The 27,970-nt window shown below is 35.1% G+C and overlaps 2 protein-coding genes across 3 annotated transcripts; both read left to right on the top strand.

Moving 5' to 3' along the window:
• The first annotated feature begins 109 nt into the window (after nucleotides 1–109).
• LOC111702286 (putative uncharacterized protein DDB_G0290521) lies at nucleotides 110–8,998 on the top strand. The gene is made up of 7 exons (XM_023473928.1): nucleotides 110–232; nucleotides 695–756; nucleotides 2,212–2,278; nucleotides 2,683–2,763; nucleotides 5,465–5,718; nucleotides 7,897–7,948; nucleotides 8,464–8,998. Exons 2-7 carry the CDS (start codon nucleotides 701–703, stop codon nucleotides 8,866–8,868), a joined length of 915 nt encoding a protein of 304 aa, XP_023329696.1. The 5' UTR covers nucleotides 110–232; nucleotides 695–700; the 3' UTR covers nucleotides 8,869–8,998.
• Nucleotides 8,999–12,746: 3,748 nt separating this feature from the next.
• LOC111702290 (uncharacterized) lies at nucleotides 12,747–26,254 on the top strand. Of its 2 annotated transcripts, none has more exons than XM_023473934.1 (9): nucleotides 12,747–12,977; nucleotides 14,572–14,729; nucleotides 14,816–14,928; nucleotides 16,356–16,707; nucleotides 17,528–17,709; nucleotides 17,902–18,030; nucleotides 19,506–19,730; nucleotides 20,301–20,617; nucleotides 20,680–26,254. In XM_023473934.1, the coding sequence occupies exons 2-9, from the start codon at nucleotides 14,586–14,588 to the stop codon at nucleotides 26,130–26,132; spliced, it is 6,915 nt and encodes a 2,304-aa protein (XP_023329702.1). In that variant the 5' UTR covers nucleotides 12,747–12,977; nucleotides 14,572–14,585; the 3' UTR covers nucleotides 26,133–26,254. The 2 variants fall into 2 exon arrangements, with proteins under 2 accessions (XP_023329702.1, XP_023329703.1); XM_023473935.1 differs by lacking the exon at nucleotides 12,747–12,977 and adding an exon at nucleotides 13,968–14,135.
• Nucleotides 26,255–27,970: the final 1,716 nt, after the last annotated feature.

The following is a 27,970-nucleotide window of genomic DNA, read 5'->3' as shown; positions in this document are numbered from 1 at the left end:
AAAAAGATTTTTGCAAACCCCTGTGGAGCTTGGTATGCTGTATACAGGCCAGAACTGCTTGGTGATTTCAGGATATAAAGTAATACTACAGATTTTAGCTGATTTTTATGTTTTTCTAAACTTATATTCATTGCAGAGCTAGAGATGAATTTGAGATTGAGATGAGAGCATCGAGTTCCTTCCTAAAAGTTTAAAAGGATTCGGAGAGTTATACACAATTTCAACACTAGAGGAAAATAAAAGAAACCTCAGTCTTATTTCAACTAGAGGAAAATAAAAGAAACCTCAGTCTTATTTCAATCTGGAACACCTCGATTTGGCACCACTTTTGGTTTCAATCAAAAAGAATGAATTGTAAAAACTTACAAAAATCGCGTACATGGTACCAGGGCCGAATCTAGGCAATGGGTCACGTGCCCCTTCAAATTTAAGATGAAAAAATGATTTTTCGCCTCCAGCCCCCCTCAAAAACTTCCAGCTACCAAGCTAAGACCATTTCTATGCATGGTTTTAATCAAAATTTGAGGCAAATTGGTCAAGGGGTTTATGAGTTATGATCGGACACACAAACAGACATTACTAGGTAATCATGATCATATTCAGTTCTTTTCTATTTTGTCCGTGAATCGTAGATTTTCAACATTTTTAATTTTAAAAAAGAAAAAGAGGTATTCTAGACAAAACGTACTCTAAGACAAGGATGTTTACCACTGAACATGGAGAAAATAACTCATCATTCACCAAAACAATATACAGGTACATAGTTGCAGTCATTAAAGGTAGATAGTTGCAGATATTATACAGGTAGATAGTTGTAGACATTATACAGGTAGACAGTTGCTGACATTACAGGTAGATAGTTGCAGATATTATAACAGGTAGATAGTTGCAGATATTATAACAGGTAGATAGTTGCAGATATTATAACAGGTAGATAGTTGCTGACATTATACAGGTAGAAAGTTGCAGACATTATACAGGTAAATTGATGCAGACATTATATTACAGGTAGATAAAGGTAGAATACAAGTATAAAGTTGCAGACATTACAGTACATTAAACATGTATAATTAGTTGCAGGTAGATAGTTGCAAACATTATACAGGTAGATAGTTGCAGACATTATATGAAAGGTAGATAGTTGCAGAAATTATAAAGGTAGAAAGTTGCAGTTTATCACATAAAATACTAATAAAAATTGAAATTCAGACCCGTCGAATCTAACACTGAAACCTGTGAATTGGAATACAAATTATTTTCATGTTATCCTAAATCTTTTATATGAACCATTTTTAATACTTGCCTACCATTAAAATCGACAAATTTGAGTCAAAATAATTAGATGCTTTTTGTCATTAGAACCTTTCTACACATAAATGAACCCCTTAAGAATAGATAACAACGAGGTTATAATATATAGAGTGCTGATGTACGCTTATCCTTTACTAATTGTACAGGCCATGTAGTTCACTTCCAAAGGTCAATCTGTATAGTACAGTACTCGGGGGTGATTTCTGAAAATATTTAAATGGAGAATTTGTTTTCCATGTAACCAATAAAATCCACTACTCCTTTATCGTGCGCAGGATTCCATTTTCACGGGAAGACGTACATTTACAGTCTTTTACAGAGCAATATTTCATCGTTCATAAACTGTTCTGAGAAAACTGAGTAAAATTCAAGATACAAAACCTCCCCATACACTTGTACTCCGAGAGCGTACTGCATATTTGATGTTTGTACTGTATGAATAGGCCATAATCTCTTAATATCCTTAACAGTAAACTTTACTAAGTGTACACTTAGGCTAACACACACGGAGAGGTAGCTAAAATCCAGCCCCCCTGATTGATAATGATAATAATTATGAATTAGTAAGAACTTTATTGACCATAGAATGCAGATAATGGAGAACAAGTGCAATACAGTGACAACCAGAAAACAATGGAATAGAAAGACGACATTATAGCAATGCTTAAGCGTTTTGATGTTGTTACAAAGCAAATATTTTTACTAGCAACTTTGCAAAGCACTTTTTTATGTGAAATGGGTCTATTTACACTGTACAATGGCTATGTCTAATGATTATTGAACTAGTTTAAGTCCTAACTTGAGTTGAAAAGTCGTCTTCCTATTTCAGAGTTTCCTGGTTATCACTGTAGGATATTTTGCTCATTGAATAAACATGAGCTGTACTTATAACATTTTTAGGATGGGTGATAAATATGAGTGGTCACCAGATCCTGTTCTCTCTGTTTTCATCTTTATAATAACTGTGGTGGGTTAATTTTAAAAATTTTTTAAACGGGCTTAAAAGGACTGTTTGCGAGATTTCAAGTGATTATACGTGCAAAGATGGAAATGCCAGATTCACAACGGTTCCCTTTAATGGTTTGTCTGATCAAGTATGAATTGTGCTTCAATGTTAATTATCTTGAAAACTTATTGTTTTTAATTGTAGTTTCTCCACAAAAGTGAATCGGACAGTGCCATCTTTGCATGCAGGGTCACTAGAAATTAGGCTTACAGTCCCCTTTAATAGTTTGATTTGGAGGTTTACATAATAATCAATTCATGAAATGATAAAATCAAAACAAGAAAATATAAATCAAAACTGTCAAATGTTAAAATAAAAAATAAAAAATAAAAAATATTAAAAGAAAACTTTTTAAATATTGACAGGTGATTATTTTGAGTCCTGCAGTTTGTTCTGGATGCTACCATTATCATAAGAAACATTATGGAGTAGGACTGGAGAAACAGGTAATTATGGAGTATAGGACTAGTGAAACAGGTAATTATGGAGTATAGGACTAGAGAACAGGTAATTATGTAGTATAGGACTGGAGAAACAGGTAATTATGGATTATAGGACTAGAGAACAGGTAACTATGGAGTATAGGACTAAAGAAAAATGTAACTATGGAGTATAGGAATAGAGAAAAAGGTAACTATGAAGTATAGGACTAAAGAAAAATGTAACTTTGAAGTATAGGGCTAGAGAAAAAGGTAACTATGGAGTATAGAGAAATGTATTGCAACAAACACCTTTTCAATCCCCTTCTCTTTAAACTTAATATTTTCAAAAGCTTCTCCAGGTATTTTGTAAACAAATTTTAGTATCATGATTAAAGAAAGATGTTCTTTTTATTAAAAATTCCAATCATATTTGTTATATCTGACAAAAAAAAAGAATATTCAATGTATAAAATGTATCAGATTAAAGGATATATTTAATGTCTGAACTTACTTTTTCCGGATTCTTTAGCTTCCTTAAATGTCTTAGGAACAACATAATAGGTTTTCTTCTAAAAGTATAGCTCTAGTTTTTTGGTTCTCCTATTTTTCCATGTTTTCCTTGTTCTCCTTGTTCTCCTTGTTCTTCTTGTTCTCTTTGTACTCCTCATTCTCCTTGTTCTCTTTGTACTCCTTGTTCTCCTTGTTCTCCTTGTTCTCCTTGTCCTCCTTGTTCTCCTTGTTCTCCTTGTTCTCTTTGTACTCCTTGTTCTTCTTGTTCTTCTTGTTCTCCTTGTTCTTCCTGTTCTCTTTGTACTCCTTGTTCTCCTTGTTCTTCTTGTTCTTCCTGTACTCCTTGCTCTTCTTGTTTTCCTTGTTCTCCTTGTTCTCCTTGTTCTCCTTGTTCTCCTTGTTCTCCTTGTTCTCCTCATTCTCCTCATTCTCCTTGTTCTCTTTGCGCTCCTTGTTCTCCTTGTTATCCTTATTCTCCTTGTTTTCCTTGTACTCCTTGTTCTCCTTGTTCTCCTTGTTCTCCTTGTTTTCCTTGTTCTCCTTATTCTCCTTGTTCTCCTTGTTCTCTTTGTTCTCCTCATTCTCCTTGTTCTCTTTGTACTCCTTGTTCTCCTTGTTCTCCTACCGACACAGATACGAAAATCCGAGTTTTGAGTTTGTGGGGGAGGGGGCAATGCATGTTTATTTTTTAAAAAAACATTCCAATTAGAATATAAGAAAAACAACTATAGTACAACAACAAAGACTAAATTAGTTAAACAGAAAACAACCACACTAAAGCCACAACAGAAAGTTGTATCATCTTTTTTTGTTTAGTCCTTTTGCTGTTGTGTTAAACTGGTTGATAAAATATGATTCTCTGATCTTCCGATATGTTGGATTGTTTTCTTTACATTTTTCACGAACTGTAACTTTCATATTTGATAGTGTATGTCCTGGAAGGTTGAAATGATTTCCAGTGGGTTGTGTCAAATTAGCACTTTTTACATAACCTATATGTTCTTTAAACCTATCAGGTTTCTCCAATATATTGTATATTGTGGCAACTAGGTTTGTTGCAAGATATACAGAAAACCACATTTTAACTTTCACACGACTCAAGAGTTTTTATTTTTACTGCAAAGTTTGATCTTGAACTTTTTACCTTCTCTGTGGTGTGTAGGAATGGGAAAGTGTTACACCCATATCTGTTACATTTTTTCATTCCTACTAGGGTTCTCCTGGACCTTGTTTCCTTTGGGAGTTTTGTTTTCCTTGTTTTCCTTGTTATCCTTGTTCTCCTTGTTCTCCTTGTTCTCCTTGTTCTCCTTGTTCTCCTTGTTCTCCTTGTTCTCCTTGTTCTCCTTGTTCTCCTCATTCTCCTTGTTCTCCTTGTTTTCCTTGTTCTCCTCATTCTCCTTGTTCTCCGTGTTCTCCTTGTTCTCCTTGTTCTCCTTGTTCTCCTTGTTCTCCTTGTTCTCCTCATTCTCCTTGTTCTCCTTGTTTTCCTTGTTCTCCTCATTCTCCTTGTTCTCCGTGTTCTCCTTGTTCTCCTTGTTCTCCTTGTTCTCCTTGTTCTTCTTGTTATGCTTATTGTTTTATCTCGGGAACTGATGCGTAATTAATTTGATCTGCCAAATTATTTCTTGAAGTTGGAGACAAACAACACCGATTAAGCAACACAATGAATATTAAAAGAAGCTTTTAGGGAGATTTTTATAAGTTCACTTAAACTCTTTAAATTTTAAAATCTAAAACCTTTCCCAATGTTGCAAATACTTTTTCAAGTACTTTTCAAGTACAAGTACTTTTTTGAACGTACATATTGAGGATTTACTTTAAGGACGCATATTGATGGCGCACTTTAAATGCGCCCTTTAAGGACGCATATTTAGAACGCACTATTGAAGATGCACTATTCACTAATAATAAGTATGCACATTGAGTACGCATTTGGAGGACGAACTGTTAAAAATGCTCTTATAATTAGAACACGCTGTGAGGACGCACTTTAAGGATGTGCCATTGATGATGCTCGAATAATAAGAAAAACACATTGTTGATGACGCATTGTTTAATCCCTCTATAGATATTTGCAGCCAAATGGCATAGACCTTAGATATTTCAAACTATTAATTCTGTTAAATCAAATTGTCTAAGTTTGAAATATCAAAGGTTTCACAATCAGAGTTTGCGGCAAAAGCTTAATTCCTCTGTCTAAATAAAAAGTATTTAGGAGAAGTTACCTCCCGTCATATATTTGGTTGGAACTCCTCTTTCCTGGATAAAATATCCGAAGAATTCAAGGTGTTCATGTCCCTCTCCTCCATCACCTTCTCCACCTCCTCAACCTTCTCCATCCCTGGCATCTCAGCAATGTCCAACCCCTCCGTCTCTGGCGTCTCATACATGTCCAACACCTCCGTCTACAACATACCGACCTTCACACTGCAGACATAGTGTACCATCACAACAGAAACGACCACCATGGTATGTGAATTAATGAAATTTTTGTAGTATTTGACTTTTCGTTTGAAGAGAGGAATACCACGATACCTTTAAACCTTTATCTGATTAATATTTTTTGGAAGATATCGTATTTTTTTCTGTTAAAAGTTTATATTCTCACAATTTCTTTCTTTTGTTGCTAAAGCAGAAATAATCAACTTTGATAGAGAAAATGATGGATTTCAGACTAGCTGTAAAGGGTTGTGTTTTAATTTTAAACGGAAAATCAAAATCAATGTTTTTAAAACTTATCAAAAGAAAGATTTTTATTTAACTCTATTACTCGGCTATTTTAAGATATAAAAGAGTTTGAATTGGTAATTTCATAATTCAATCTTTTTAATTACAGAAAAGCAATTAAAAGATATATATTTTTAATGTTGTATTTCGCATCAAATTTAATCACATGAAGACGACCTGACGTTTTAAACTTGCCAGAAAATGTTCAGAGGGACATACTGTATATAAATTTGGCTTGTCTGTCTGTCCGTTTGTATCCAATAAACGTCAAAACGGCTGAACCGATCGGGCCCAAATTTTGTGTGGGACCTAACGTGACCCCAGGGGAGGTTTATGAATTGCCAAAATTGGAAAAATTTGTATTTAAAAGTTTTTATTTTTTTTAATTTTTTAAAATCTTGAAATCCGCGGATTTTGCCATAAAATCCGCGAAATTCTTTTTTCCTTTGTTTTTCAATGTTTACAATGAGAACACGTTTACAATTGAAATAGAAGATGGCCGCGAAGCGCCCTAAAAGCCTAGTACTGTATATATTACATAATATCTTGAAACAATGATGAAACTTAAAAACTTTTCAGCAAAACCACGCTATTCGGAAAATCTATAACAAAGTTTTAACTTTTTTAAATTTTAGATTATTTTAGTTTTTATGATGATAGGGGCCAAGGGAGTACACAGTACTCCAAAGTACGCATACACGCACCTCTGACCCTTTAGTAAAAGTAAAATCAACCTAAAGTCTGACCGCATCAACCTTGTTGCACCAGCTAGTCTTATTAATTGTCTGCTTTATTTACCCAATGTCCGCGCGATACAGTACAAACTGGGACCGGAAAGGTTGGCCCGGCTCGGAAATTCAAATGTACTATGGCTGCCCGTGCATACCAAATTAGTTTTTGTAGAATTTTTGTTACGTTTTTCATCCGGGTTATAAAATAATTTCAATACATCGAATCTATTCTATCCATTATTTTCAAATAACCAATTTGTTAAAGAGAAATCATGGATATCTCATTCATACTTTATCAGACAAAGCTTTTAAAGGTACCGTTGTGCAGCTTGCATGCCACTCATTAACCACTTAAATTCTAGATTAATCATTGTGAAGTAAATAGATAAAAATCTAAATCCAAAATGTAAATTTAAACATTTTCCATCCAAGAACCCTTTAATTTCTAGAAATGATCTCTTGCTATTTTTATGGTTAAAGTTTAAACTATTAACCTGAATGTAAGCCATTATAACTTTCAGATTCAATGGGAGCGTTCACCAAATTTCATTGAACCCTCTATTAAAGAAATCCCATCAAGGATTCACAGTCAAGCCATTTAAACTATGTCCTATGTATCTTGGGTTTTTATCCTGATAATGACATCTGAAGGGGAATATAAGCGTAAAAATGTGTAAGTCACTTTTGTAGAGAAAGCACGATTGAAAATAATCTGTTTTTAAAGTTAACGTTTTTGGTATCTAATTCATACTTGATCAGACAGAGCTATTGTGGGTACCGTTGCAAATCGGGCATCGCCTTTTTTGTTTGGAGGTTTTTTTGAAATTACGCTTACAGTCCCTTTAAATGCCATCCCTGGTATAAGATGGAAAAGTTGGAGGAAGGGAATGATAGGAAAAAAAAGTTATAATTCTGATTTATACAGTTTCAATCAAAAAGTTTTTGGTGGTTCGTTGTTTACATAATACAGTCGTTGTTTACATAATACAGTCGTTATTTACATAATACAGTCGTTGTTTACATAATACAGTTGTTATTTACATAATACAGTCGTTTTTTACATAATACAGTCGTTGTTTACACAATACAGTCGTTGTTTACACAATACAGACAATTCAACAGAGAGAAAAAATTTAATTTAATTTTTCCAGAAAGACTTTTTTCTTGATCACCCATTCTTCTTTTATAGGTACAGAGCTGTAGAGAGATCTGAGAAGAATAATATGCTGATCCTACACCTGGTGGGTTTTTATCCTCGTTAGATCCGACTTTCCAATAATAATTTGTTTAATTCAGAAAGTTAAGTTTAGTAAAACAGAAAGCGTTAAATGAGTTCAGTTCTTTCGAAAGTTGACGAGACCATATTTCATGAATAGTGAGGAACAGTTGAACCGAATAGACAAAGTTGAGCCACTTCTCTTCAACATGAACCGGCGCACAAGAGAAGTGGTTTAGCTTTGTCTACGCGGTTAAACTAGTACGCGCTATTCATTTACTTTGGTCCCAGAGGTCATAACTTTTTAAAACATTAATGAATCCCTGGATCAAACGGTTATCCGTATTTTGTCCAGTGTTATGGGTAGGCTTCCCATAAACCTTGAGAGTTTAATGGAATCGAATATTAGAATTTAAGCTTGGTCACTTAACTACCTATCGTCGATTCAATGGCCTATCTGTAGTTCTGCACTGCACTGCACTTCATTGCATTTTTAAAACTTTAATTTAATGTATGGCCTTTTAAAGGATTTATTTCCAGGAGAGTGACTCACTTATGGAAAACTACTATTCTGGATCAGTGTCAGTTCCTGCAGAAGTAAAACCATCTTCATCTACTGGCTTGAAACCTGTCTCACAATCATCAGGCCCACTCGCATCCACCCAACCAGCAAACTCTGTACATGTATCCCTACCCAGCTGGAAACAGAAACCTGCTCAAAGTTCCTTTAACTCCGCCCCAAGGAGAGGATGTTCTATCAACTATTTTGTTAAACCTACCAGAGTAATCCCTATGAAACCCATTTCGGAGAATTCTTCTTCCGTCAAATCATCCCAGAGTGAAATCAGGAATGTTTGCTCGAAACTTGAGAATATGAAACAATCAAGATCGGATTCACAAACCTCGAATGAAAGTGAAATACTACTTTTGCAAACCAGACTCTAATATTTTTCAGTTTTCAATCAAAAGAATTTAATTTTTGCCACAAACTCAAATTTTTTTAGCACCTATCTTTGGCACTTTTCCAATTTTGATTATTTGACCTAAGAGAATATATAGTTTTAAAAATATCAAAGTTCAACAACATTCAATTACAAAGATATAGGGATAAGAAAATAGGTGTTTTATGGCAAAAACTCAATTACTTTTCTTACAAGATTTATTCAAACTTAAATTATAATGTCATTATTGAAAGATATGCGGGAGATTAAGAAATTTATTCAATTTTGATGGAATTTATCACACCTAATATTTCCTGTTGTAGGGTGATTAAGTGACTTTATCGCCCTACAACAGGGCGAAAAAGTAACTTTTTCACCTTGCTATTAAAATTTCAAATTTCATACATAATTTGTCTCATTGTAGGGTGATAAAGTTACTTAACCACCCTACAACAGGGTGATTAAGTAACTTTATCGAACGCTTTTAAATAATTTGAGTAAACTGAATAAAACTATATGTGTTATTGAAATGGGTATCATGCGTGCGAAAAAGTTTTTGCTATAATTTTTTATTTTTCTAGTTTGTTTTCGATCACTATGTTCGGTGTGAAAAAAACTTCCATTTTGATCTTTAAAAAACTAGAAAAAATAAAAATCCCGGCAAAAACTTTTTCGCATTTAATAATACCCATTTCAATAACATAAATAGATATTAATAAGAAACAGCAATAAGATAAGTAATTAATTAAATTTTATGTTTTCCACGGCCCTGTAAACATAATTTCAAGTGACCCTCCATAAAAAGAATTCGACTCTTGATTTGTTTTTACAAGAAGAGCAAGAAAATTATCAACATTTGTCGGTATCCAGTAAAAACAAACAGAATTTTCTGTAGATGTAATTTAAGTGATCCTTCATTGAAAAAAAAAAGAAATTGCAGAAATGATTAACAAAGATACCCTTAAAAGCTTTGTCTTTTAAGATCTGAACTAGTCTGACTCTGGCATAAACTTTATTTTACATAAAAAAAATTGTTTCATGAGATATTATAAATAAGCAATCAAAATTTACTATGTAGTTTGAACCCGCCTAACCAGAATAGGTTGTTTTGATTGTTTAGACCATAGATTAATAACAATATAGGTAGAACACATAGAATAGACTATTTCTCTGTCTTGTAATTCTACACAATATGGCATAACTCTTTTGGACCTTTGCCTCAGGGTTATTGTGAACGAAAAATCACTAAATCTTAAAGGGACGACATTTAGAGTTATATCTGTAATGTTATTAATCTATGGTTCAAACCAAAATAATGTTTTTGTGGCATTTTATTGGTTAGGACTGAGGGAAATCAAATCAAATATATTGGATGCATTTATTTCGAAGATTTCATTATACTTTCTAAACTTGTGTAATCTGAAAAGAAAAAAGTTTGTGTCCAAAGAAATTTGTTTTTCCTTTAAATAGTGATTATCGAGGAAAGAGAACTCAGTGTGTATATCAAATCTTCTCAATAGTTTGACATGATGGTAATGCCCGATTCACAACGGTACCCTTGAAACCTTTATCTGATCAATAATGTGAAAGATATTGTCGTTTTGAAAAGGTTCAAAAGGGTTTATTTCTGATAATTCGAATATGTTTTCTGGCAACAGAAATGCGCGAGTATTTTTCATCCACCTGTTAAAAGAAAAACTTTTGTCTCTCAAAAAATAAGTGTTAAAAAAAGAGATTGTTCAAAGTTATGGTTATACAAGTTTTTGCATCAAAAAAGCGAAAAAAAGAAAAAAATATTATTCTTAATCAGTAAGTTTTAAAGACATGGACTGGACCCAGATACATTTATTTCATGGCGGATACAGGATCCAGGATACGGGATTCAGGATACAGGATACAGGATACAGGATTCAGGATACAGGATCCAGGATCCAGGATCCAGGATCCAGGATCCAGGATCCAGGATACAGGATACAGGATCTAGGATCCAGGATCCAGGATACAGGATACAGGATCCAGGTTGCAGGATCAAAGGTACAGGATCCAGGATAGAGACTCCAGGATACAGGATCCAGATCCGTATAAAAAAAACGATCTTAAGCACTGCTCTTAACTCTGCAACTTGTAAGGTATATACCATAGCCCATATATACTAGGTCTTGTCTTTGTCGGCAGTTAAGTTCTATGTTATAAGAATTAGAAAGCATCTTAAAACAAAAAAGATCTTTAAGAGCTCTTTGAAATATTTTTCAAAAAATTGCAAGTGTCTCGGAATAAAAAAAAGCGTTTAATGCCTGATTCACAACGGTTCCCTTTATCCCTCCATGAGGAAGATATCGTCGTTTATCTGTCTTTCTGATAACAATCCATTTCAAAATTTGCATGACTTCTATTATTCTTGTAGTACTGACGTAGGGAAAATATTCTATTTATTAAATCAAATGTTAATACAATCTTATTAACTTATGCTTCACAGAACTTTCAAGAATTGATGCAGATTTTATGCATTTCCTTCATTTTAAATCCTTCAAGATTTTATACTTTAGTTTAACTAAAATATAATTCAATTTTTCCGGGGTTTTCTCTTGAGCAGCTTTACCTCCAGTGACCTCTCATGGGACTTGCATTATTTCCGAAACGGTGTAAGGATTTACCGTTATATCGTACAGCTTACACATTTACTCGTACCTTAGCAGCACGAAAAGTGAACCAGTTTTATGCGAAGTCCTTTGGAGGTTGTTTTAGCTATAAATATAGGATAGAAATAAAAATAATGTCAATTATCTAGTTTCGGGTTTTGCAGAGCTAGTTGCATTTCCCATTCACAAAGACCGATCCTTAAAAGAATGAAAAAAATATCCATGATTTTAATTGACTTGCGGATTTCTGCTTTCACATTTTCACATTTATATCGATTTATAGGTTTTAAGGGTGCCTTTGTTTGAGGATAGAGAGGGGAGGAAGGCCAGCCACAACAATTTCTCGTCCGAGCCACATTCTCCTCATTTTCTCGTTCGCACCACCTCGAAATCCTCGTCCTTCAATTAATGTGTTTTAAAGTTTCTGATTCTTGAAGATAAATATTTTTAACAAATCTGGCCATCGTTAGACTAAAGTATTGCAATCATTAAATCATTGAATCTTTAGAGACTTGAGAATGATGTCAAACTTTATTTAGGTAAAACCTAAAACTCTTCTGCCTACGTAATAGCCAACCTTTGTGATATGAAATAAATAGCAAAATATTTGGCATACATTGGCATACATCATTTTCCCCATGGAACCACCCTGAAAAAATCTATGGTTTTCACTATAATTAAGAAAAAAGATTAAAGTTCTATAATTTCGCAATCATTTGCGGCATTCTACACCAGGAATACTGAAAATGCGCGTAAAAAAGTGAACATTTTTAAGGAAATAGAAATCGAAAACTTTGATTCAATGAAACTATTTTTTAGATTTACTAAAATTCAATATCTCATATATGCTCTAAGTGGCCCGATTCTTGAAAAATAGTTATATCTTGGAGGACTAGACACTTTTAAAAAAATATAATGGAAAGACGAGGATTTCGAGGTGACTCGGACGAGAAAATGAGGAAAATTTGGCTCGGACTAGAAATTGTTGTGGCTGGCCTTCCTCCCCTCGCATGACCCTCTCTGAATTGGTGAGTTGAAATTACGTTAACAGTTCCTTAACAAACACTTCTACCGACAAATAATTAAGTTTGTTTTAATCTGTCATGAAACGTAGAATTGATTTGAACTTGAACTTGAATCTTATGTTAGTTAGATTACGTCATGTTTCAATATTGTAAACCTCATCTACGCAGGCGCAAGCCGGTTTCATCCTGCAAGGCCTAACCGAGTCAGGCAGTTTCGGCATGAAAGCTGCATGAATGGTGAAATATCATGCTTAATCCTGCCTTACTCCGGGTATATAAACTGAGTACAGGGTTGGTATTCAGACCTTGTGTATATCAGGACCTCGATAACCTAGGATACCAGGATATATATATTATAGTAAAGTGTGAAAGTGTAGATTCAATATTAGACCTAGTGGATAGAGAGAGAGGATTAAACTCGGGTGCTTGTCTCGTCATGAATACATAAGGTAAAATATTCTTCCATCCCTTTCCTTATACATCCTTCACATCCTTGCCTTGCCTTGCCATCCCTTGACACCCTTGCCTTGCCTTCCCTTGACACCCTTGCCTTGCCATCCCTTGACACCCTTGCCTTACCATCCCTTGACACCCTTGCCTTNTTCCCTTGCCTCCCTTGCCTTCGATTGCCTTCTCTTGTCTCCCTTTGCTTCAATTGCTTAAAATGGAAATAATATTTAATATTAATGAAAATGGTTGTCTGCTGAATTATACTTTCAGAAAGTTCATCAAATATTTATTTTCATCAAAAATAAAACAAAAATAAAAGATTTTAAAAAAATGTATCTACTCAATTTTCAAAGAAATGCGATGCAATACTTTATTTTATCTTGCTAATGATGTCTAACCTTTTTTTGGTACACCAACACCCAATAATTATTGCTTTCTAGTAGTATAAATCAAGCACACTATTTACTCTATAGTACACACTGATAATATTCTATTGTATGAAAGCCTTGTTTTTGTTAAGGTCGTTCAAGCGTTTCTCTTATCAGCCGCAATATTGCCTAAACAAACTTATACCCACAGTGATCCAAATGTTGCAAGCTCTCGCACAAACATCGATGCGAATTTTGCAAATTAATTTTTTTAAATGAGTTCGTGCATCTCACTTTAAATTCTACCAAGTCTTAAAAAGTATTCAAAGTATTCAACTTTTGATAGCAGTCTGGATCTATGTGACTCACGTAGTACGTAGTAATCCTATATGTTCGTTAGCTTCAGTTTATACCTTTCTAAGCTGGTAGTGTAATATTAACAAACAGTAGAAAAGTGTAAATATTCTTTTTCCCCTGGTGCCAATTAGTTGCAAGAAAGGCAGGGGCTGGGGTTGGCAAAAAGTTTGTTCTTTTTACCTTTTTACCTTTCTTTTTGATTTGTAATAGTTTTTCCAGAATCAACATTTTAAGAGTCTGTCATTGGAGTAGTTAGTCTATAAAACATTTTCCAGATTCGTTGGATCTGCAACATGTTGGCTTCATGGATCCGGATCATAAAAATATCTGGATGGCGGACACCCTTGATATTTCATTCTTAGGCTATTTGATCTAACAGAATTCATGGTTTGAAATATCTAAGGTCTACGACATTGGGTACCAAAAATATAGGTATTAGAAAATCTGAGTTTGTGATAAGGACTCAATTCCTTTCTGTATGGTTTACTAAGTTTCAATAAAAAAAAAAAAAAAAAGGAAAAAAATGTTGAAATATGTTTAAAAAAACATTAAACTGAAATGGATCCTAAGCACTGCATTTTCAACTTCCGTAACCTGTCTTTTAAGAGTAGTCGTTGCCGCAATTGTCTTTTTACAGTTGTAACCTTCCGTTAATGGTCTTTCTAAAGTCTGATTTTCTCGCAGTTTTTCTTTAGAAGTCCGTCCTTTCCGCAACTTTACTTTCAGACTGAGCCTGTCCTTTCTGCAGTTTGTTTTTTATATAGTTCTTTTAACCTACATATCTTATCTTTTAAAAATTAAAAGCCTGCCCTTTTCCGCAATCGTAAATGAAGTCGAATTTCTAGTTTATGATATATCTATTTTCTAGGTAGTGATTTTAGTATGGGGAGTGTGACTGCTAGGAAGGGTAGTTATCTTAGCGTGGTTGGACAGGATGAGGATGGGACGGATCAGGTTTGGGTTTGTGTCTCCAGGCAACATCTGAACAAGGGAACCAACTCCATCTTGGTAGAATGGTTGGAACAGGTAGCTATGGATAATATTGATGATGATGATGATGATGATGATGATGTTGATGATGATGATGATGATGATGATGATGATATTATCAGGTTGAGGTTGGAGTGTATATAAGATCAGGCCAGGTTGACCGGATCCAGGCTTACTGTATCCTCTCCAGGCTTAGACTACTATCTCAGGGTAGAGGAGATACTGGAGAAATCAGGTTTATTATAGTTCTATTTTTATATTTTTAGTTATTGTACTAAAATATACAGAGCTAGGACAGTTCAACTCTAGCTTTTCTGAAAGGCCCTTCTAACAGAAACATAGAGTACAAAGAGACAGAGAAAAAGGCAAATCCAATTTAAATGTACACACATAAGAAACTTAAGGTATGAAGGTAAATTGATGAGGAAAACAAGATAATCAACAAGGAATGCCTGCATTCATATTTGTCAAAAACACCTTGGAGAACTCCGAAAATCGTAATTTAGACCAATTGACGATATAATATAATGTGGGACACCCTGTATATTTAGTATAGTCCGAGAAATATATAGTTCCTTGGTATAGTCAACATTCAACAATCTACAAACCTGGCTGAGATAGCAAATTCCATAAAACTTGCAAGGGTTATTATTTTATTGTTATTATTGTTCATGGGTTCAGTGTCAGCAGCTGAGATATTGAATTTAGAAACATATAAAAAGCTAACCTTCCTTGCAACAAACCATAAATATCAGACGAATCAGGGGGGCTGGATCTTAGCTACCTTTCCGTGTGCATTAACCTGCGTGTACACTTAGTATAGTTTACTGATAAAGGATATTAAGAGATTTTGGCCTAATGATACAGTACAAACATCAAGTATGCAGTACACTTTCGGAGTACAAGTGTATGGGGAGGTTTTGTATCTTAAATATTACTCAGTTTTCTCAGAACAGTTTATCAACGATGAAATTTTGCTCTGTAAAGACTGTAAATGTACGTCTTCCCGTGAAAATGGAATCCTGCACACGATAAAGGAGTAGTGGATATTAATAATCACATGGAAAACAAATCACCATTTAAATATTTTCAGAAATCACCCCTAGGCACTGTACTATACAGATTGATCTTTGGAAATGAAGTACATGGCCTGTACAATTAGTAAAGGATTAGCCTACATCACCACTCTATATACTATAACCTCGTTGGACAGAAGTAAAAAAGAAGCAGAGATTAGCAGAATTCTGAACCAATGAATAGATAAGAACAATCTACAGACTATTTCTATAACCAATTATTTTGAAAATATAAAAATAAATGTTGAGGTGCTATTTCCCACTTGGGTTTTTGGGGGCCTGGAACCCCCCTTCCCCCCCCCCCCCTCGGGGCTCCAGCAACAAATGTATGCAAAATAACGATCTCTTTAACGAATTATTTCAAAGTTTTTTTTTAATCGAACCAAAATGAAAAGTGTCTTTTTATACATCAAGCATGGGAAATACATCATTTCCTGTTTTTATGTCTAGATTATGCTGTATCATTTTAAAATTAAGGGGTCGCATATACCTGATTTATTATCAAGAAGTTTAAAAATATTAAAATTATATCAAATTAAAACCTCTGCCATTTATTTTTCATGAAATAAAATTAAAAATATTTTAGATACCTACTTCCTGCAAACCAGCTGGAGAAAGCTGAGAGATGTCTTCGAAGTAGAGGAGAAGAAGATGAAGAAGATAAAGAAGAAGAAGAAGAAGAAGAAGAAAAAAAGATGGACGTCGAATCGAAACCAAAATCAAGAAAACGAAAACATGATCATGAGAGAAATAGAACAAAAAGCCCGAAAAAGAAAGAGAAAGTGACAAAATCCACGAAAGAGAAAAAGAACAAGGTTAAAAAGAAGGAAAAGAAGGAGAAGAAAGAAAAAGTTCCCAAAGCTAAGAAACCCAAAATTGACAAAACGAATCCTAACTGGAAGCTCAAACCAAACCTTAGTATCAAGGTCTGGGAGAAGGTAAAAGATATTTAATATAATTGTCCAGAGGTGAAAACTTTTAATTGATACAGCGCTAATCTCCATTGATTGATCTTGATATCCACTAAGGCAACTATTAAATTTAAATGATAAGTGCCTGATTTCTTAATTTATTGTTTTCCCTGGGGGTTTACGAACATGGGATATCCAAGAGGAATTAACGCTTCGGAGGTCAAAAGTTTTAAACAATAGCTTGATCCAGCTTGATCCAGCTCAATCCAGCTTGATCCAGCTCCATCCAGCTTGATCCAGCTTGATCCAGCTTGATCCAGCTTAATGCAACACAAAATGTTTTAAGCATAATTGATGCTTAAAAAATAAAAAGGTTTATATTATAGCCTTGAACAATGATTAAATTTTATAACTTTTAGCTGGTCTATTCGAACGAAACACAGTTTCTTAAAATAATTATTTTTACAATTTTCAACACACATAAAAGTTTATAAAGAAAGAAATATTTTTGAAAAATCAAATAATCATATTTAAAACATGAAAAGGGGAACACCATCAGGTTTTGAAGATTAAAGATTGTTTCAAGTTTTTAAGATTCAAGTTTCATTGATTATTGAACATAAAGGAACTGAATTATCGCCAAAAAAATTTTAATTTGAAACCCGGTTGTCGTAGACCTGTAATATTTCAAACTATGAATTCTGATATATCAAAAAGTTTCACTATCAAGTTGCAATGATAAAGGAATTAATAAATTTGAGTTTGTGGTAAGAACTCAGTTTCATTAATAATGATTTAATTTTGTTCTGTAACAAATTACTGAATTATTCACGTTCTTGTATCCTAGGAACCTCTATGTGAGGGTGTTGAAGAGATTCCCTTTGTCTCCAGCACTGCCCAGAGTAGACTAGTCATCCGAGCCGTCCTCACCAACAATCTGAACCTTCTCCGGGCCTGTGTATCCGACTATACTCAGATAAACTCCCTTCACACCCATAGATCCCTCGCCTCCGATATGACAGGATTCAGGTACAAAATAAAAAATTCAAACGGGGTTTTCCCAAAAAAAAAGAATTCTGAACATTTTAACATTTTTTTCACCTTTAATCATAAATTGTTTGAAAATTGCACATATATGAGATCTACAAATTATTTTCATATTTCAACCATTTATGGCAAAGACGACTTTTGTTAAGATTATTTGAATAAGGTTTGGTTAAGGTATGCTTTGAAGAACCAAAATCTTGAGTTCCTCAAGATATTCCTGAAAGCGGAAACCGACAAGAAACTAAGATGTAAAAAGGAACTCTGTATCCTTCCGACTCATGGAACAGGAACCTATAATTACAGGTATATATTTGGATCTATGGAACACAGGAACCTATAATTACAGGTATATATTTGGAACTATAGAACACAGGAACCTATAATTACAGGTATATATTTGGAACTATGGAACAGGAACCTATAATTACAGGTATATATTTGGAACTATGGAACACAGGAACCTATAATTACAGGTATATATTTGGAACTATAGAACACAGGAACCTATAATTACAGGTATATATTTGGAACTATGGAACAGGAACCTATAATTACAGGTATATATTTGGAATTATGGAACAGGAACCTATAATTACAGGTATATATTTGGAACTATGAAGCACAGGAACCTATAATTACTGGTATATATTTGGAACTATGGAAACAGGAACCTATAATTACAGGTATATATTTGGAACTATTGAACACAGAAACCTGTAATTACAGGTAAATTTGGAACTATGGAAACAGGAACCTATAATTACAGGTATATTCGGAACTATGGAACACAGGAACCTATAATTACAGGTATATATATGGAACTATGGAACACAGAAACCTATAATTACAGGTATATATTCGGTACTATGGAACTCAGGAACCTATAATTACAGGTAAATTTTGAACTATGGAACGGTAACCTATAATTACAGGTATATATTTGGAACTATGGAACACAGGAATCTATAATTACAGGTAACCATGGAACTATGAAACAATAACCTATACTTAAAGGTATATATATGAAACAGGTATATGTTTGGAACTATGGAACACAGGAACCTATAATTACAGGTAAACATGGAACTATAAAACAGTTAGCTATAATTACAGGCATATGTATGGAACTATGGAACACATGAACCTATAATTACAGGTAAACATGGAACTATAAAACAGTTAGCTATAATTACAGGTATATGTATGGAACTATGGAACACAGGAACCTGTAATTACAGGTAAACATGGAACTATAAAACAGTAACCTATAATTAAAAGTGGAACTATGGAACAGGTAACATGGATTTTTAGAAGAAGAAAATATGACTAGAATGAAAGAGAAAGCCGAAATAATATACAGAGTTAGCAAAAATAATTTACAGTGTTAGCCGAAATATTTTACAGTGTTAGCAAAAATAATTTACAGTGTTAGCCGAAATATTTTACAGTGTTAGCCAAAATAATTTACAGTGTTAGCCGAAATAATATGCAGTGTTAGCCAAAATAATTTACAGTGTTAGCCGAAATAATATGCAGGGTTAGCCAAAATATTTTACAGTGTTAGCCGAAATAATATACAGGGTTAGCCGAAATAACATACAGGGTTAGCCAAAATATTTTACAGTGTTAACCGAAATAATATACAGTGTTAGCCAAAATAATATACAGTGTTAGTGAAAATATTTTACAGTGTTAGCCGAAATAATATACAGGGTTACCCAACAAGTATGAGTCTTCAGAGACGACTGTATTTGCTAATAAATATTTGTATATTCTAGATCCCTTGGTATCCGGAATATAAGGAAGGTAAACCTAAGCCGTGGGTCAAGAGAAGGCAACAATGCGTTCACGAAAGACCTGAATATTCAGGGGCAGGCAACCCTCTCTGCTAATGATATGATGAGATGGAACCTTGGGATAAAGTTCATCTGCAACCTTATTCTGATCAGCAACAAGAGGATCGACAAGTACTCGTTCATCTCTAACGTGTACGAAGCGGTCAGGTGATAGCAATTAAATAAAACAGTTTTGTATCTATGTATCTGTTTGTATTTCCGATCATAACTTATGAACCCCTTTACCGATTTGGCTATACATTTTGATTGGGGAACTTGTTTAAAACATGAGAATGTTTATAAGCTCTGTTAAAAGGTTCTAGGTTAAAAGTGGGTTGGCTTTTTGGGGAAAGATTTGTTTCTAGACAAAGCTTGGTTTTCAACCTAGTATAAAATAAATTATACTTTCCATACTTTCCACACTAATCATGACAATTTCTTGATATAAAGATTATCTTCAAATACCGCTAAATTTTAGCATTTCCAAAAAGTAGCCTGTCCTTTTCTGTTTTTTCCGTTTTTATCAACAGAGATCTGAAAAATTTTGTTCAGATTTCAATTTATCAAAGAAAACACAAAAAGTGTCTAAAATCTATATTTTTGTCATTTTTAAATACGCAAAGAAGGTTTATTTGATTTTGCTACATTTTTTAGGATATCACAGATTAAGATAATGCACTCTACATAAGAACTAGAATTTTTAAGTTCACAAAATGTCTAAAAAAATTTGTTTTCTAGAAATGGGCACAGAGAGTTGGCAGCCCACTTTATATCCCAAGAAGTGGAGATGAACGGAAATCAATTCTCAAAGTTTTTCGTGGATTCTCTCCTTGGTTCTGGGGACCCCTGGAACACTACGGTTCGTGAAGTGTCTGCTCGGAAGAAGGCTGGACATGAGAACCGTCAAATCACTCCGCTCCACACTGCCTGTATCAACCCGGATACAGGACCACTAGAGGCTCTTTACCAGACCTGTCCGGATTTATTTCTTACAGATGCCGATCAGTGGAAACCGATTCATTACGCTTCTGCTTCAGCTACAACAGGAGCGCTAGGTAATCCAAATATTTCTTTAAACAAATAAAAATAAAAAGATTGCATTTAATTTTTTTGGTAGATTTTTTGGAGAAGAAAGGTGCGAACCTAGAGGATCCGGCTAAGGATGGTTTAACCCCTCTCATGGTGGCTTGTAAGGCTGGTAGGCCAGGTTCGGTCAGGTTTCTTCTTGACAAACTCTGTACAGAGTTGGAGGACGAGGAATCTTACTCCGTGAAGAAGTTTGGTAGGGGCAGAATAAACAAACCAGGGCGGGATAGCTGGTCTCCAATCCATCTTGCAGTTTCAGAGGGACACCTAGAGACAGTTGAGGTTCTTCTGAAGTATGGAGCAGATGCAAACCGTCCCTTGAACACAAGGTACGACAAGATGACCCCTCTAATGCTGGCAGCTGCTAACGGTGACCTGGAAATGGTTAAACTACTGGTTAGTAAGGCACTGATTGAGAAAAAGGACAGGTTTCATCGAACCGCTCTCACACATGGAATTCTGAACGGAGCAGCTCATGTTGTATCCTTCCTCCTATCACTAGGAGCGGATCCAAATGGCAAGGACTCCTCACAAAACAGTAATCTACACTATGCCTGTGCATACGGATGGTGGTTCTGTATGAAGGTTTTGATTGAGTCTGGAGCAAATGTAAACAGCGGAAACGAGTGGAATCTTACACCACTCAGTGTTGCATTTCTCAAGGGTAATAAAGGTATAGGAAAGCATCTTGCAGAACTACCTGGAGTAAATATCGAGGTTAGGGATGACAAGGGTCGGACAATTCTTCTCAATATGCTGAATGATAATGGAGAACATTTCTCCAATGAAAAGATGAAGGAGGTGTTTGCATTTATAAAAGAGCACAAAGCGAACCCTGCAGCTGTGGATAATGATGGAAACAACGCTCTCCACTATATCATGTCTCACAAACTGAACTTCGACCCGAACGTGAAATCTTTCATGGCAAGAATTCTCAAAATGGTCAATTTTTTCCTGGATCAAGGTGTTACTCCGTATCAGAGAAACAAGGATGCTTTACTACCAATCCAGGTTGGGTTTAGTAATAAATATTCTCACGGTAGGGTTGGATATGAGGAGGAGAAGTCCAAACCACACTTTCAGGCCTTATCCGTCCTTCTCACAGGGATGATGAAGAACAGGAAATCTATTACTGATAATCCGGAGACTTTAATGCGAGATCTCATGAGAGATTTTCTAACGCAAATTGAAGTCAAGTTTGGATCTCTTTATCTGGAAACCTTTAAAGAGATAAACAAACTGATACTGGAGTTAGTTGAGGAGGGTGAGCTGAGTTCTATTGGGTTCATGGATAAGGAGTATGAAACCACTAATGAAGATCAAACTATATCCTACACAGTGTTCTCTAAGCTCTGTAAGAAATATCAATCTGTAAATATTGAAACTGAGACGGATTCAACCTTGAGCATTGATAAACGAGTTGACTGTTGGAAACCCTACCTGGAGATTGTCAGATTGTTTATCAACACATTCTCTCCAAGGTTTGAACTCAAGGTGGAGAAGGATAAAAACTTCTTCGCTCTGCTTTCCTTTGCAAGAGCTCAAGATAAATTCCAAGGTTTCAACATGATCATGAACATGAATCCAGATGTCTCAGTCACAGATAAATCTTCAGGAATGGATGCACTGTACACCTTGATAGAACGAGGATATACACCAGGAGTCAAGCTGTTGTTGAAGCAAGGAGCAAACCTGAATAGGATTAGAGTTCTAAAGAAAAAGAAAAAAGAAATTAAAGATACTCCACTTCTCTGGGCTCTGAACTTTAGTAATCTTGAACTCATCACAGCTTTAGTAGAGTCTGGAGCTAAGGTTTGTACCAAGGACCAAACTGGAGTATCTGCTCTTCATAAAGCTGTTCTAAACTGTGCTAAGAACAAAACCAAGAATAATCTGGAAATTATACGTCTTCTTCTCAATAATGGAGTTGATGTCAATGAAACCGATGATAAACTCCGAACCCCGATGCATGTAGCGGTTAACAGTGGAACAGCTGATCCAGACTCATCCCTAGACCTGGAGATGCTTCTGTTACGACGAGGAGGTTCTCTAAGTGCTCAGGATATCCGCGGACGGATCCCGCTGCATTATGCATTTGTGAAGGCGGGTCAGCACAAGGACACATTAATGGCTGATCCTATCCAGATCGTCAGCGCTCTTGTAGAAAGTTCTAATCCTGATCTTCTAAATACCAAGGATAACTTTGGATGTACTCCCCTTCATTATGCTGCAGTACGTGGAGCCACCGTCTGCTCTTTACTACTCCTAGAGAAAGGTTCAAACCTGGAGTCTAAGGATTTACATAGACAAACCCCTCTGTGCTACGCAGTTCTAGGGAAACATTATAGTTGCTCTCTCATCCTTATACAGAAAGATGCGAACCTTGATGTATTGGTTAAACCTGATCTACTTCTAGAGAAACCTAAAAAAGTTGATAAACATCTTTGGAAGTTTTTACCAGAACATTTTCCAAAAGATAATTCCAGAGAAATGCAGTCCTTGTTCCAGCAAATAGTTCTCAACGAATGGCTTGGAATAATCTACGTGGTTTTGGCAAAGTTTGACAAGTTTGGAATACCCTTTGTCACTGCTCTTGAGGTTTCAATTCGTCTCCAAAAATTTCAATTTGCAAAAACTTTGATCAGTAAACAAACTGATTTTTCTAAATTGCATGGAGTTATCTCTGAAGGAAGAAGCCTACTCTCTGCCCTGACCTATGAGTCCTATGGGTTGGATCAGAGAAAGACGGAGATAGCAGAAGATGTGCTCAATATGCTAGTTGAAGCAGGGCTCCAATGTGATCTGGTTGATGTCCATGGTTGTACTCCATTCCACTATGCCTGTCTGAACAAGAACAGTACTCTCATACAAAACTTGTTGCTGAGAAGTGATGTCATCAAGAGCATATTAAATCTATCCTGTCAGGCTAAATCTGCTCTGGCGGCATACTTCTGGATTTCAAAATCTTTCTCTGATGAAGATCTTAAAACTCTCCAAAAGCTGTTCGAAGCTGGGTTCAGTGTGAATGAAAAGTTTCCTGTTCCGGCTCAAAGCTTTATTTCTGGAGACTACACTTCAAATCTGACACGAGAGAACTTTTGTTTCCATAAAGGATTGGATATTGTGCTCACTCCTCTCATCCTGGCAATATCCAGGAGAGATCTATCACTGATAAAGTATCTTCTGAAGCATGGAGCTGATCCCAACCTTGAAGATTCACAGGGAAACTCTAGTCTAGTGTATGCTGTTAAAACTAATGATGTTGAGATCATTGATGAGGTTCTAGCTTGGGTTGATACTCAGGTAACAGGAATAAACGTCCTACTTCACACTATTGCTTTGGACCCGGAGAACCCTGATTCTCCGAGTTTTGATAACTTAAAGGTTTTTAAGAAACTGTTAAACAAACATTATACCTTGACTGCTAATGAGGAGGAGGAACTTGCAAGAGCAGCGTTGAGAAATGGAGCTTTAAACATATATAATTCATTCCCTGCTAATCTTAGGACCCAGATCAGGAAAGAGTTAAATCCTGTTCAGGAGAACGGATCAGGATTGAGCAAACTATCCCAAGATTACAACCAGGATGCAAAGATTATGCTGCACAAACTCGAATCAGAACTCAAACCAACTGAAAAGAAGGAGAAGGCAGTGCAAGCCGGTTGTATTGTATCGGATGGAGAAATCTACCAGGATTATCAAGTTCTACTCAACAAGGTTGATGTCAGTGTTGGAGCCTGGAGTTTATACAACTTCTATAGAATGCAGATCTGGAAGGATAACAACAAGGATCTCTATGTTCTGTTCACTAACTGGGGACGGATTGCAAGCTACTCCTCCGGCCAATTTCAAAATACTCCCTACTCTAAACCTGAGGACGCAGTTGAAGAGTTTAAGAAGATATTTAAGTCCAAGACTGGCAATGATTGGGAAAATGTGGAAAACTTTCAAAACCAGGCTAAAAAATATCGGCTGGTGAAAGTTGAACTGATGGAGCGGATTAAGAAGCCAGAGGTAAAGCTGAATCTAAAAACCAACCTGCCTCTGCAGCTACCTCTTCCCTTGGCCCATCTGCTCCACGACATGTCAGATTTTAACATGCTTCGACAAGCTTTTTCTCATGAAATAGACGTTGACTCAAGCAGTATTCCCTTTGGAAGGATTGATAGAGAAGTTGTTCAGAAAGCAAAAGAGTTGCTGGAGAAAATGAAGTCCAAGGTTGAGAAAAGAGAAAAGATTGAAGCGACCAAGTATACTAAGGCCAACACCAACTTTGAAGAGTTAGGACGGATAACTGAGGAGTTGTGTGAAATGAGTTCTGAGTATTATCATCTTGTTCCTAAGAAAGGATTTGAGTATGAAAAACTGTCTCCTATAGATAGTTTGAATACTCTCCATGAAGAGATGCAAAGAATGAATTATATCCTGGAGTTTGAGTTCTCCGAGGCTCTCCTTTTAGGAGCTATGTATCGGAGAACTAAAACCCATCCTCTGAATTATATCTACAAGGGATTAGGAGCCAGGATTCAGCTCCTAGAGGAGTCTAGCATTGAATCCCAGTTGTTGATGAAATATATGTACAAATCCAGAGGAGCGGCTCAGGTTCGGGTTCAAAGCATCTTCAGCGTTGACTCTGATAACTACCGGAGTAGCATAAACCCAACCTCAACTTCACGGGTTCTACTCTGGCACGGAACTAAACGAGCCAACCTAGCGAGTATTCTCCGCAACGGATTAGCCATTGATCCTCCCTATTCTATCAGAACGGGACGGATGTACGGAAACGGAGTATATCTGGCGGATATGTTTGATAAAAGCATATCTTACTGTGACCATGACGGAGAAAGCAAGGTTCTGCTCCTGGTCGAAGCTGACCTTGGTAAGAACAAAGTTCACAATGCTGAACACTATTATGACTCGGAGCAGAGTGATCATAAGAAGTTTGATTCTCTCCATGTCGAAGGATCTAATGCTCCGGATAAGAAAGGAGAGATAAGTAGTTCAGACGGAGTAAGAATCCCAACTGGAAATATCATCAAGGTTCCAATGCAGAAGACAAAGAACTCTTGGGGGCATTGGGATAATCGTCCAAACATGTCTGAGTATATTGTATTTAACGAGAGTAAGGTTCGGATTAGATATCTATTTTGTGTCGGAACCAAGAGCAGAGATATCCACAAACTTTTAAAAACATTCTCTGTAAATACAGACGAAATGGAGGTTGATGAGGACAGACGAGATGAGGATAAGGATGAGGATGAGGATGAAAGTAAAGTTGATAATGAGGATGAAGAAGAAGAAGAAGATGAGGATCAGGATGAGGATGAGGATGAAAGTAAAGTTGATAATGAGGATGAGGAAGAAGAAGAAGAAGATGAGGATCGACCACTAAGATTTCAAAACTTGTTTAACAGAACACCTGCAAAGATGCCATCAAAGACACCCGCAAAGGCTGCTGCAAAAATGCTTTTTAAAAGATTTTGAGAAATTAAGTCTCTGAATTCTTGTGATTTTTTAACTCTGCTTGAATAATTTTATCACTGTCATCAATTTTTGTTATAAAAATTTGCACTTTTAATCGCTTGAAATGAATTATTGTTGTTTTATCACTTCTCTATTTTTTACGATTTTGTTGGTTTGTCCTGACTCACAATACATGTCAAAACGCTGAAGTGCTTCAGTTATTTCATGTGTCTTACGATCATTTGGCTAGAATCATTTGTCCTACAAATCATTTGTCCTACACATCATTTGTCCTACACATCATTTGTCCTACACATCATTTGTTCTACACATCATTTGTCCTACACATCATTTGTTCTACACATCATTTGTCCTACACACCATTTGTTCTACACATCATTTGTCCTACACATAATTTGTCCTACAATCATTTGTCCTACAAAAAGAGGAATATTTCATTTGTCCTAACTAGTAACTATATTGTGAGTAAAATATATCGATACCAAATGTAAAAATGCAAAAAGACTGCAGATGTATCGAGGGGAAAAAGAAGTCCCCCCCCCCTTTTAGAGTTTAGCAAGTTGTTTGATTTTTACGATATATTTTCTGGATTTTCTTTTTTTAATTCAACCTTTTAAAACTACAGGGTGTCCCAATAATTAAACATGGGAATTCAGTGACGAATTCGATATCGTCTTTGCTATGAATTAGCATTATAATACCTAATTTAAAAGCCATAATATTATTATGTCTGCTATAGTTTATTTTATGAAAACGGTAAATGGCTGTTAAGATGTGTCTATAATGTCTCCGCAAGATGAACAGTGAAGACGGAAAAGTTTTAAAGAATTATTTAAAAAGAAAATATCAAATTCTTCACTGAATTCCGCAGTTTATTGGGACACCCTGTATTTTAGGACAAAGAAAGAACAGGAAAATCATGTTAAGAACAAATAACGTTTTCCTGTTTCCGTAGGAAAACAATATTTGTCGCACAAATGTCGTTGCTCGCCGTTCATCTACCTAAAGTTTTAATCGACAATTCAACATAAAGTTAGACATTAATTAATTAATTAATTAATTAATTAAGCATTTAAAATTCAATTAATTAAAACGTTGAAATGTATACAAGTACATGAGCAATTAATTCTAAAAAGTATTTTTATGAAAGAAAAGAGCTAAAACGGTTATTTACTCCCAAACTTCGTCTTCCTTATAAACTATCAAGTAAAGAATTTAAAATAAATCAAACCTGGATTAGATCGCTAATAGTTAAATTTGTATCTCAATATTTGTCTAAAGAAACATGACAGTTGGTAAATAGTTATGAATTAGTCATCTACTTTATATTAAAGGTTTTTTGCAGTTTATTTCAATAAAAAAATCTTCTTCTGAAACATATTTTACTCTGAAACTAATTTTACTATAACATGACTCCTATATAATATTTGTATTGTCGTCTTAGGTATCAAACAACTTAAAAAATTATGGAAGAAGACATTCTAAACTATTCACCAACTGTGATGCTTAATGAACAGTGCATACTAATTTCTGAGGAAAGCTTTAAAAGTTTTCTCTAATAAAATTATCAGAATTTTCTTATCAGTATTTTCGTGAGTTTTAACTTATTCAACCCTGATTTATCAATTTTAGTACCATGGGTTCCTCTATCAGATTTGTACTGAAATTGTTAAATGTCGTCTTACTATAACACAACCTTTTAAACTTCCGGATATTAAAGGATAAAAAGGTTTCAAATTTCTTTTGAAACCGCTTCAAAACATAAACGCTTTAATTAGTTTCAAGCAGTGACATCTAGTGTTGCTTTTTAAAAAGAAATTAAAAATTAATGAGACTAA

This window comes from Eurytemora carolleeae, unplaced genomic scaffold (genome assembly GCF_000591075.1).
Source record: "Eurytemora carolleeae unplaced genomic scaffold, Eaff_2.0 scaffold245, whole genome shotgun sequence".
Lineage (NCBI taxonomy): Eukaryota > Metazoa > Arthropoda > Copepoda > Calanoida > Temoridae > Eurytemora > Eurytemora carolleeae.
This window is presented reverse-complemented; position numbering and strand designations above follow the sequence as displayed.

Coding starts and splice junctions, on each gene's coding strand:
- LOC111702286 (XM_023473928.1), top strand. CDS start 701: ATGTTTACCACTGAACATGGAGAAAATAACTCATCATTCACCAAAACA. Junction 2,764..5,464: donor GAGTAGGACTGGAGAAACAG/GTAATTATGGAG, acceptor AAAAGTATTTAG/GAGAAGTTACCTCCCGTCAT. Junction 7,949..8,463: donor ATATGCTGATCCTACACCTG/GTGGGTTTTTAT, acceptor ATTTATTTCCAG/GAGAGTGACTCACTTATGGA.
- LOC111702290 (XM_023473934.1), top strand. CDS start 14,586: ATGGGGAGTGTGACTGCTAGGAAGGGTAGTTATCTTAGCGTGGTTGGA. Junction 17,710..17,901: donor TCCGATATGACAGGATTCAG/GTACAAAATAAA, acceptor GGTTTGGTTAAG/GTATGCTTTGAAGAACCAAA. Junction 19,731..20,300: donor AACGTGTACGAAGCGGTCAG/GTGATAGCAATT, acceptor TTTGTTTTCTAG/AAATGGGCACAGAGAGTTGG.